Source organism: Megalobrama amblycephala, linkage group LG21 (genome assembly GCF_018812025.1).
Source record: "Megalobrama amblycephala isolate DHTTF-2021 linkage group LG21, ASM1881202v1, whole genome shotgun sequence".
In the NCBI taxonomy this organism is placed as follows: domain Eukaryota; kingdom Metazoa; phylum Chordata; class Actinopteri; order Cypriniformes; family Xenocyprididae; genus Megalobrama; species Megalobrama amblycephala.
In genome coordinates this window covers 5,340,388-5,352,946 of record NC_063064.1, presented here as the reverse complement: position 1 = coordinate 5,352,946, position 12,559 = coordinate 5,340,388, and the positions used below count along the sequence as shown (strand labels likewise).

The 12,559-nt window shown below is 37.3% G+C and overlaps 1 protein-coding gene across 5 annotated transcripts in view; it reads right to left on the bottom strand.

Moving 5' to 3' along the window:
• Window positions 1–12,559, bottom strand: part of acap3b (ArfGAP with coiled-coil, ankyrin repeat and PH domains 3b) — a 117,843-nt gene that overhangs the window by 42,727 nt on the left and 62,557 nt on the right. For all 5 annotated transcript variants that reach the window (XM_048171726.1, XM_048171727.1, XM_048171729.1 and 2 more), the window contains exons 5-6: window positions 2,325–2,383; window positions 2,032–2,215 (exon numbers count right to left, since the gene is read on the bottom strand). In XM_048171726.1, the coding sequence (XP_048027683.1) occupies window positions 2,032–2,215; window positions 2,325–2,383 (243 nt within the window). The remainder of the gene's footprint in view (window positions 1–2,031; window positions 2,216–2,324; window positions 2,384–12,559) is intronic.

The following is a 12,559-nucleotide window of genomic DNA, read 5'->3' as shown; positions in this document are numbered from 1 at the left end:
AACATGGACGGTAAATAAAATGAGGGAAAACCATAAAATCACAGCCTTCACAGGACACAAGGCTGGGAGAGTACAAAGGAGGTTGCGTTATGTTACGAAATGAGAGCTAATGATGGCCGAGTAAAGATTGTGCTTATGCAGATGGGAAGGAGCGGTCAGGTCCAATCCGTCAGACCGCTGCCGCGAGGGCTGGACGCTGGGCGGCCGTTTCCAAGTCAAAATTACCCTCAAGACATCCATCCAAGACGGTCCAGAAACTGGCACAGCTTTTATGGAGAAGGAAAATTAAACGTTTGTGGCCTAAATGCAGTGTAAATATATATGTGACCCGTGCTGGCAAAATGAGCATATTTTAAAAAAAATTTTGCACAATCTCTATTAAAAAATTACCTTCAAAATGATGTATGATTTGTTGGAATCTGACAAATATAATGACTTAGCTACACCTGTTTGAAGTGGATAGAGTCAACAAAGTCAATTTTGAGAAAAATCGAGTTTTCTGAAGGTTCCAAAACAAAATCACCTAGCAACCATATCTTAAAATCCCTGTTAAAGGTCCCGTTCTTCGTGATCCCATGTTTCAAACTTTAGTTAGTGTGTAATGTTGTTGTTAGAGTATAAATAAAATCTGTATAATTTTAAAGCTCAAAGTTCAATGCCAAGCGAGATATTTTATTTAACAGAAGTCGCCTACATCGAACGGCCAGTTTGGACTACATCCCTCTACTTCCTTCTTTAATGACGTCACTAAAACAGTTTTTTGACTAACCTCCGCCCACAGGAATACACAAGAGTTGCGTTTGTAGAGTGTGTTTGTCGCCATGTCGTCGAAGCGCTGTTATTTTCATCCCGCAGTCCAATCACCGGGTCTGATTCCAGCTCAAATTGATAGGGTCAAATTAAAGACATGTTTACAATAACACTGAGCGCGTGCATCTCCACGTTATGGTAAGAGGCGTGACCTTTCCGTGCAACATGCGCTAAACTGCTGTCGAATCACAACACAGGAACTGCTGGCACAATCAGAACTCGTTACGTATTTCTGAAGGAGGGACTTCATAGAACAAGGAAGTCATCAGCCCGTTTTTATGACAGTGGAAACAGCGGTATACAGATAAGTAAATTATGTGAAAAATACTGTGTTTTTTTACACGCGAAACATGAACACATGTTATATTGCACACTATAAACACAATCAAAACTTCAAAAAACCACGAAAAACGGGACCTTTAATAACACCTAATTTGGCACACACCTCGTCAAAACCAAAAAGGAAAATATATTAATTTAACCTTTTTTTCAATATTTTACATCAAGATTTAAGAAGCACTGGAATTCTTTTTATATGTGTATATCAGGATAACGCTCTGTCTGAGGCGTCTTTGTGCTTCGGATCTGTCAGTCAGCGCGAGTCAGAGTGATTTGTTTACATCAGCATGAGTTTGAAAATCACATTTCATTGGTTCAGACACATGCCATCAAACATTCGCTATTAATATTCACAAAGTTAAAAATGATACCAAACTTGGACTAATAAAGAAGTTGCTGAGAGGAAGGTCGCGAGTGGTGAAGCAAGCAGAGAAAAACTACATTTTTCATTTTTCTCAGAAAACATACAAATAAAGATACTTTTAGATGTTTAATTGCTATTTGAAGCATTTGGATCACTAAATGAGGGCTTAAAGATCTCCTTTTTGTGAAAACCTCACTTTTGACTTGTTTGCCTGTAGCTCGAAATTAGCCTGTGAGTATTCTGATTTTACCAGCAAGGGTCACATATTTTTCAGATTTTTTTGAAAAATGACTTTTTTTTGTCCATACAATGAAAGTCAATGGGATCCAAACAACATTGGACCCTATTGAATTTCATTACATGTACAAAAACAGTTCTTCGAAATTTTTGGAACGACATGAGGGTGAGTAAATTATGACAGATTTTTTAATTTCTTAGGTGAACCATCCCTTTAACATTTCCTTGTTTTCATCATTTTGGAGATTTACAATCTTTAAATTTGATTCATTTCAAAATACCTGAAGTACATAGTCCAGGGCGAGGTGTCGGAAGCACTTCCGGGTCATGATGAGGGTGCTGGTGGCCTCCTCCACCTCATGCGGTTTGTTGCGAGGCGCCTGTGCGTTTTTCACCTGGGCGATTTCCATATCCTCCCGCACCTTATCGAACTGCTTCTTCGTCTCTTTAAACTTCCGAACATCCCTGCGTGGACACGTATTACAGGGTAAGACGCACACGTCACAGAGGACAGGGAGAGTTGAAATGGAACAGAAATCAGAAACAAGGGCAGGAGAAAGAAGAAAGGACTCACTCCTTCACAAAATTGTGCAACTGTTGCTTTACGGATCTTTGGGCCTGGTCGAACAGGATCTGTAAAAGAATCAAAGGAAAATAAATGTATCAGCATCAATCAGAAAAATATTGAGTGGGAAGAATGGTACCTTGCATAAAATAGGAGTCAGCGGAAATGGGCGGGGCTTATTGTCCAAGGTGCTCTGATGTAGTGGTGTGTCATTTGTGAACGAATTTTAGTTAAACTTAAGTGAACAAATCGTACTTGTTCCTCTCAACTCGTTCACTAAGGTTTTTCCCTTCACTAAATGAGACTTGAAATCTGAATCAACTGAAGCATCTTGATTGCAAATAAATCAAATCAACTCGGACATCTCATTGTTCAGCTGTTCAATTCAGCATGTGATTCAATCTTGTTTGCATTTCAATCTTGTGAACGACTCAGTGACTCATTTAAGTCAATGTGCTTGTCACCACAGACTGACATATATAAAATGTAACCTGAAAAAATAAAAAATCTAAAAGAAACCTTTTTGGTAAACAGATTCAAAAGACTCGAGTCACTGGGATGAATCAAAATCACCATCACAAGTACTGTTGTACTATATATAAACACTACCATTTAAATGTTTGGGATCAGTAAAATTATTATTATTTTTAATACATTTATTAATAAAATACTTTTATTCAGCAATGATATTAAATTGATGATGCTAAAGTTCTTTTCAACTTTCTATTTATCAAAGAATCCTGAAAAATGTATCATAGTATACCGTATATATATATAAAGGGTGCAATTCTCTCATATCACCAGCAGATGGCAGAGCAGTTGCAGCTCTGTGTCTGTAAACTCAAAAGACTGCAGCAGAGCCCCACACCCATCTCACACCGTTCTCGCGGTGAGCGACTTGCAGGTCAAGGGTTAAATAGGTCACAGGTGCATCGCACAGGACAGGGAGCTGGGAGTTACACATCGCCGTCATCCAGGTCGTGCCAGGCGAACACAGTGACGTGTGCATGAGAATACAATCTGCACATGCTCATGGAATCGAGCCCTGGGGGTCTTGCGAGGAAACCTCTAATGGAAGGTTGTAAGAATGGAGGCATGTCAGTGCCGGGGTCTGTCAATGTGGATCATACATGATGTCAGCAGAACGGGGCTAGAGGAAAAGCTTTACGCAGCAATCATCTCGATTTCGGTCACAAACGCAGCAGCTTTATGGCAGAGATAAGCTGCAATGAGAGAACATGTGACAGAGTATGTCACATGGAACAGGAGGGCAACATGTCTTGAGGGTAAAGCTGGCATGTGAGAGAGTGCAGGGGAAAGAGGAAGCAGACAAGCTTAGACATTTGCATTTTGTACAGTTCAGTAAAGTCCCAGGCTTTGCATTTTACAAAAGGGCTAGACTAGATTCAGCAATTTTCTATTCATCCGCCTCAAATGTCCCAATTCTTTCATTAGTGATGCTTGCTGCTAGTCAAGCATTACATTACTACTGCTCATACTCTGAACTCAAGGTTCAGCAAAAATGCTCAAAAAAAATTAATCATCAGCCAAGTATGCACATACTATACGTGCTAGAGCTGCGCGATTTGATGGAAAAAAAAAATCAAAATGTGTGTTTTTTTTTTTTAATAAAAATTGTGATTGTGCTTATTTGTGCAATTGCACAATTTGGCCAAAAATTTTGTAATTATTTATCACTATGACTATAAAATATTAATAATAACAGCAATTATTACTACTAAATAAAAATATTAAACATTACTATTGTAATATTTCATTGTTAAAAAAGAGCCATATCTACGGAGCCCCTAAAGGGACCTTTGTAAAAAAAATAAAAAAATAAATAAATAAATTGACAGAGTTTCGCAATGCGCACGAGAAACTATAGCGTGCTCACGAGAAACGTTACAATTTCCGGTTTGTGTATACTATACCCTATTTCATTTGTGCGTCACTGCCTATGAAGAAAGCCAGAGTATGCACATGAACTAATAAAGATCATGAAAATTAAAGAGAAAATGAGAGTGGATGCACATGAACTAATACAGCTGTATTACATATCTCAATTACAGTTTTATTTCAATTAATGTGCAGCGCTAGTAACTGCTCGTATACTGTCTATGCTCACCTCACACTAGGTGCCACAAGGTGGCAACACTTGTCCCGGCAATCACAAACACACGAAAAAGAAACAGATAAGATAGAAGAGCAAACAATTACTAAAGATACATTTATGAGCTCTTGTGTGAGTGAATTAAATTCAGCATGCGCTAGTCTTTTCTTCCCTATTGTGACGAGCAAAAAACTAGCGTTCAAGGACACAAAAGTGGATACAGGCAATTGAGACAGAGCACAACATGTCATATTACTCTGAGAACTACACTCACTGGAGGGGAACGTATTCGGTGAGAGGAAATATAATATATAAAACTGACATATGGATATTTGACTTACCACTGACAAAATGTTTACTGCACATGCAGCGTGTGAGGGTTGCACAATTTACCCATTCTTCCTGCTGATGCTTCACATCTTATAGCCTGTATCCAATTTTGTGTCCTTAAAGGCTGGCTTTTACAGTTCAGTAGCTTAGAAAAATGTAGTTCTGTTTTTTTTTTATCTTGTTTGCTGTACACCCTGTCACATAGCAGCTTTTAGGCATTGTTCTATCTTTTGTTAGAAGCAAGAAATGACAAGGAGGCAGCTTCATGCAATACAAAGTCAATGGAGAGGGTTGGATTGTTTTACACCCCCCTCCCCCGGTGTGGGCGTGGCCTAAATGTGCTCTGTCTCTATGAGGAATTGATTGGATGGTTGTGGTTTGCTATTGGTGGATATGATGTGAGTGACAAGTTGCCCCGCCTTCGTCATCAGAGAAGAGAAGTCGCTGCAAGAGGGAGGGGAAGTTATTATGATTAAAGATTATGAGGAACATGAAATAAATAAATAAAAAATAAATAAATAAATAAATAAAATAAAAAAAAGCCAATTTTGATTTCATGCTGCCTTTAAAGGTGCCGTAGAACGTGTTTTTAAAAGATGTAATATAAGTCTAAGGTGTCCCCTGAATGTGTCTGTGAAGGTCCAGCTCAAAATACCCCATAGATTTTTTTAAATTAATTTTTTTAACTGCCTATTTTGGGGCATCATTAAATATGAGCCGATTTAGGCTGCGGCCCCTTTAAATGCTCGTGCTCCCCGCCCCCGAGCTCTCGACTGCCTTAAACAGCATAAACAAAGTTCACACAGCTACTATAACCCTCAAAACGGATCTTTACAAAGTGTTCGTCATGTAGCATGTCTAATCACGTAAGTATGGTATTTATTTGGATGTTTACATTTGATTTTGAATGAGTTTGAGGCTATGCTCCGTGGCTAAAGCTAACATTACACACTGTAGGAGAGATTTATAAAGAATGGAAAGTGTTTATGAATTATACAGACTGCAAGTGTTTAATAATGAAAATAACGACGGCTCTTGTCTCCGTGAATACAGTAAGAAACGATGGTAACTTTAACCACATTTAACAGTACATTAGCAACATGCTAACGAAACATTTAGAAAGACAATTTACAAATATCACTAAAAATATCATGTTATCATGGATCATATCAGTTATTATTGCTCCATCTGCCATTTTTCGCTATTGTCCTTGCTTGCTTACCTAGTCTGATGATTCAGCTGTGCACAGATCCAGACGTTAATACTGGCTGCCCTTGTGTAATGCCTTGAACATGAGCTGGCATATGCAAATATTGGGGGCGTACTTATTAATGATCCCGACTGTTACGTAACAGTCGGTGTTATGTTGAGATTTGCCTGTTCTTTGGAGGTCTTTTAAACAAATGAGATTTACATAAGGAGGAGGAAACAATGGGGTTTGAGACTCACTGTATGTAATTTCCATGTACTGAACTCTTGTTATTCAACTATGCCAAGGTAAATTCAATTTTCCATTCTACAGCACCTTTAAGAGATATGTACCTGCAGCTATAGTTTAAACAAGTATTTCTCATAACTTCTGCAGAAAAGGAGCAAACACTTGACAAAGATGAAACTTTCTAGTAGGGTTGTACAATAAAAAAAACTGGCATTGCAATATTTTGTTTTTCTGTGATGTATATTGCGATATGAAAAAAAAAAAAAATCACCAGATTACTTGAATAGCTCTATTTGGAAATAATTAATAATTCTAGGATGATTAGGGTGATTTTGTAGGCGAGTGAATATGCATTGAAAATAATAAACAAATTACAAGTATAGATAAATATAATAGAGCAAAGATACAAATGAAATAAATAGTGCTTTATATTTTTGAAGTAAGTCTAACAGTATTCAGGTACAGAAATTGAATCAAATGTAGAATAACACTGCATAGTCTCACTGTATAAATAAAATATAATTAATCTGTGTGAAAACTACAAATTAGTGCTTTTTTTCCTCTTGTCTTTTGTTGTTTGATTAACATTCATGACACAGAAAGCAGCAGGATTATTAGGCTGCTGTCACTTTAAGACCGAATGAGCATATCCAAAATATTGTTACACATCCGGTTTTCTTTCTCAATTGTTTAGTTAACCTAAGCCATAAGCAACTGTGTTTTTTTTGCATGTGTCCATTCAGGCACAAATAAACGGGAATAGAATGGCATTTGTTGTTCACATGCATCTGCGTGGCTCTGTGTATGTGCGCACACATAAAACAGCCGCACATTCCGAATCGAGTTCTCTTTCGTGCGCTCAAATGGTTTAAAATCGCTTGAATGTTTCAAATGAAAGGACCTAAAACATGTTCAAATGATAAACTTTCATTGTATGATTGTCAAACTTTGCAATTAATCTGAGAATCACGTGTGTTTTGAACCGTGATGTCTGGTCAGTACGGAGTAACGATCCCCACTAGACATCGCACATCCTGTGATGTGACTATCACGGATGCGCACATCACAATATCAATGCTAAAATGATATATTGTGCAGCTCTACTTTCTAATGCGTATGTGTTAAGTGCCTGTGGTCATACACTTCTTGTTCTTGGTGTTTTTGTTACCTTATGGTTTACAAGCTCAGCACAATTAGCATGCTAGCCTATACCATACACAAACTTTTATTTATATGTTTTTATACACGTTATACATTTTTGTTCGATCAGGGCATTACATACATCCAACCTAGGGTCCTTATCAGACTCAATGAGAAGACAATCATTAATGACAGTATGCAACACCATTTTTTTCCTGGTGTGCGTTAAAATGGGTGACGAATCCCAGATCTATAGAGAGCTATAGTACCAACCACACAACTTCACAATGCAGCAACACTGTAGCATTCTGTCGCTGAGTTTCGCATGAGCAAACACCACTGATTTTCTTCAGATGATGTTAAAGAGTTCAGAGAGCAGCGTCTGTGTTGTTCAGCAGGGTAATTAACCAGCATGCTTTACTGAGCCCTTAATGACTCTACATTAAGGTCACATCTCTAGACACTGGCATCACACCTTCTCTTTCACATTCTCACTTCCTCTTCACTGTGAGCTCTCTCTTTAATTGCATTTCACTTCACTTCATCTTCTATCCTTGTTTGACCTCAGATCGTCTCTAGCGAGTGTGGAGAACTGTGCTAGCATCACCTCGGGTGACACGCTAAGAAAGACATCAAGAGAATGTCAAGACTTCTGAAGATGAGTGACTGTGGGCAGAGAGAGAAACTGGGGAATATTTGAATGAGCCTGAGTGAGCGTGTGTGAAATGAGGTTTAATCGTGGCCTGCAGCCCGGCTGTACGTGTGCTAGCGCCCTTCAGAAAGCACAGGCCTTTTATGTAGCGCCAGACACTAGCACAGAGAGCTTGAGAGTCAGTGACGCATCACAGTATCAGAGATGGAGAAGAGAGGAGATTCTGCAGCCCTTCAGCAGTGGAACAAAAATGAAGGATGAGTGAACGAGAGAAAAAACCAAAGCAATGAATGGGTGGTTTCCTGTGATGGGAATAACGGTGTTATAAATAAAAGGCGTTACTTTTTTCAGTAACGAGTAATCAAATGAATTCCATTTTCCCCCGTTACAACGCTGTTACCGTCACTGGACTATAAAATGCAGCGTTACTATAATTGAGCTCACTGACGCGGTTTTCATCTCACTCATAGGACCTGCAAGGTTTTTTCTCTGGTGTGTGTGCGTTAGGGTGGGACACATAGGCTGACTGATGATGATTGGTGTGTGACTAGAGATGATAGGCCTGCAAAGTGTTTTGTTGTAAAGAAATAGTACAGGTTAGTCATACACAAATATAATTTTAAACTGATAATAATGTACGATGCTCTGTGTGTGCCTGTGAGCATGTGACCGGAGCGTGATCTCAAACCAGAATACCCTTTGTGACATGCTGGATCGAAAATATGTGAATTTAGTTTTTTCCTGGTCAATTAGTAGTTGTTCATTTAAACCATTAGTTGATTAATCACATTTATATTCATTTAATTTCTTAAATACTGGAGAGAATAAACCATTATTATGAGCGTTTATGCTATATAACACTCAAGCGCACTCATAAAGCCTGCCATAAAGAACTGGCAAAAGTAATGATTATGAATGTGACCAAAACAGCAAGGAGACATTTTAATTGTTTATTAATGAACTAATGTTTTCTGAATCAGTGTCGGCTGCGAAGATGAAGTTGACATTGCTGACTCTCATCATCTCCGTATACTGGACGCACCTAGAGAGAATGCACATTTCATTCAGATTACATAAATCAGAGAGTAGCCTATTTCTTTTCGTTTTGAATTATTTAGTTTAAAAGTAGACATTTCAAGCTTTATAAAGATATATTTCTCATGGCTTTGAGGCAAGCAGACTATACGCTGAGTTTTGGTTCATTTAGCCTGCAAGACGCGCTCCAGTTCACTTGCAAGTGATCGCGCCGGCACCTCCATGTCATGATTATATTGTCTGCTATATTTGCTTCTTATTTATTACATCCAGGCAATTGGTTGATGAAACATTAATTAAAATTAAGATACAATTTTTACAAAATGAAATTGACTTAAAAGAAAGGCTTTCTAAAAAACAAAATTTAATGAAGTGGTCAAAATCATGTTTGACCCATCCATATTTCACGATTTATTGCGCATCTTATGATGCATCTTACTCATGCTGTTCACTTTTCATAATCAAATAGATGAATTTAAAACATAAAATAGGCCTATTTAAACATAAATATGAAACTACGTTTTCTTTACGTTTTCTGGCTACCAACATGTAGTACAGTACAGAGAAATTTCATGTCGTGAGGAAGAGCGGATCATGAGTCGGATCAAGCATCATTTATTTTTAGATATTTAATATTGGGGCATCCAAGTTATTTGACATATTTGAATTTTTTTTTCTTCAAAGTAACTCAATAGTTAGTTTCCCTCGTAATTAGTTACTTTTATAATGATGTAACTCAGTTACTAACTCAGTTACTATTTGTGAGAAGTAACTAGTAACTATAATTAATTCAATTTTTTAAAGTAATGTGCCCAACACTGGTGGTTTCATGTACCGGGGTTGATTTTTACTGAACTGACAGATTAACAACAATTTTTTCTTTGTTTTATGAAAGCCAATTTAAAACATTTCATTATGGCTTCATCATTTATTTTTGCTACTTTCCAAATGCCATTTATTTATATATTATACATAAAAATTTGTATGTTAGTTCCAGACTTTCAGTAATAAAATATGGAAATCAATCTTATAACTATGAATTATTTTTTACATTATTTGATTTGAACTTCCGTTTGCTATCTAATATGGATTTTGTTCATATAATTTTACTGAAATCTGTTATATTTCGCATTTTATATGAAGCTACGTGCTACACCTGCTTAGCAGGTATACTGTAAACATTCTTTATTCATATGAATTTATCACACATAAACCATATATTATCGTAATCGTGTGTTTAGTCTCTTCATTTTTGACATGTAGAAAGTTTCTTTGGCTTTGCGAAGGAGGAAGTTTCATGCAGAAGGCAGGAATTATGCACGTAAAATGATTGACAGCCCTAGATTGAATCAGGGCTCGTTGAGTCATATACCGACGCAAAACATGGAACAGGAGAGACAGACAGCGCTGTGTACGCTGCATGCGATTGCATAATTCAGTGGGAAATTAATAGAAATGGTATTCTGTATGATGAAATATTTCGCAAACATGAGAATAAATCAATATTTCTCCAAATAGGTGCACTTTCGGACTAACAGCCCCAACCAAACGCTGTCTAGTGCATCTATGTGAACACAAATAAACCAGAGTTGATATTCTATTCAAAATATCAAACATTACAGATTATTTTGCACTCCTTGACTTAAATTAAGAAATTAATGGAAATGAAAGAAGCTGGAGTCTTTAATCTTTCTAATGATATACTTGATCTGGACAAACTGAGTGATTGTGATGTTTTAACATGCAGTGAATGTTGAACAACAATAACCTCAGTAAAAGGGGTTAAATACACAAGGGAGGCTAATCAAAAGAAACGGAAACAGGTGCGTAACAATCAGCAACCAAGAAAACTAACTAGCGGCAGGGAAATGGGAACAAAGGAAACAGGTACATGAACTAGAACTATTGTGCAAAGAAATAAATGCATTCATTTTATTGTGCATCTCTGCTATTATGCAAACTGCCAAATTATGAGAAAGTTGTGAAAATATTTATTGTGTAGTGGCTTTGAAACTAGCCCATCACTGAAGAAACACCCAAACACAATAAAGGCTGCAGAGAATGGCTGTCCACAGAAAGGCACACAGTCGCAACCAAATGTTTCAAACTGGCATGAGGAACATCAGATGGTAACCTCCTTTTCTTTGGAGCAGTAATGGAAGTGACACACTTTGGAGGCAGACAGCATGTTCAGCACTTGGCTCCAAGCTGTTGGAATGGTCCGCATGTGACTCTGAACTGCCAGCTCAGCTTTTGACTTCCTGCATAAAAAAAAAAACTGTTCCATACGAGACCACTTTACAGAGCCCGGCTGCCAAACGACTGGGCCATTCATGAACTGTACAGTTGAATTAGCTTAATTCGAAAAATGTGTTGCAGAAAGCAAGCTGGGACATCGCAGGAAGAGAACGAGATCAATAACACCGGTCAAAGGGTTCCGTGTTGCTTTCAAGTGGAAAGAAAGTAAACTGGGGACCTTCAGTTGTGGTAAAGCAAAATTGAAAATCTTGAAACGAAAAAACTATTAAAAAAAGAAGAAGAAGAAGAAGTAAAAAAAAAAAGAAGAGTATTATCCAATTCTTACTTCTGGAAATGGGCAAGTTATATAATACAGCAAAAGGGGGGGTTTGGGAGATTTTAGCAGGAAAAATACTAAAAAGTTGAAGCTCTCACAAGAAACTAGGAATGGCAGTAAAAGTTGTATTACAGCTAAAATTGGTAATGTTGACTGCTTGCATCATCACATTCCTCAACTAGATACTTTAAAGAAACAATGTTCATAACATATTTTACGTTCGGGTCGTAAAATTGAGACATTGACAAGCTCCCCCTAATAATTAGAAATGGCCAAATTGTACCCCCCAATATTTTAAATTCTTGCGCTGCTCTGCTGAACCTTGCTGCACTATGTTGTTAGGTTGACAAAAAAGTTTAAAAGTAACATTTTTAGTCTGGTCTGCCGCAGCGGTCTAACAGCACACGTCAATGTCAAAATGATTGAGATGGCCAATCAAATCAAAGTAGGCGGGGTTTACATTCTTGCTCGTTTTCACACAGACGAGCATGTCAATCTATCGCTTAATGCCATTGTGGCGACTCTATTCTTTCTGGTGAAATCACAAAATAAAATGCACTCTTGATATACAGTCATTGATGAACATCTTTGATTTTAATGAGGAAAAAAAAAGAAAAAAACTATACTAGGGCGGATTAGAACACGGAACCTTTGACACGCTTAACAAAAATTCTACCACCAGATCATTAGGGAATTTGAATGCTAGTTGCAGATCTCTGTATTCATTCACTTACGCGAAGAATCTCGGGACTAACAATATATTGTATTACAGATATAGTAGATTTAAGAATGAAACTATCACATTAAACATGAATTCTCAATATACTTTTGAAACTGATTTCTGGACATCGTAATGTTATTTTTTTCTACAATTGTTATTGTATATATCTGATTTAGTATTGTATTACTATATCAATTTACTATGTATATTACTATAACTGTTTTGACATCTTAGGCATAC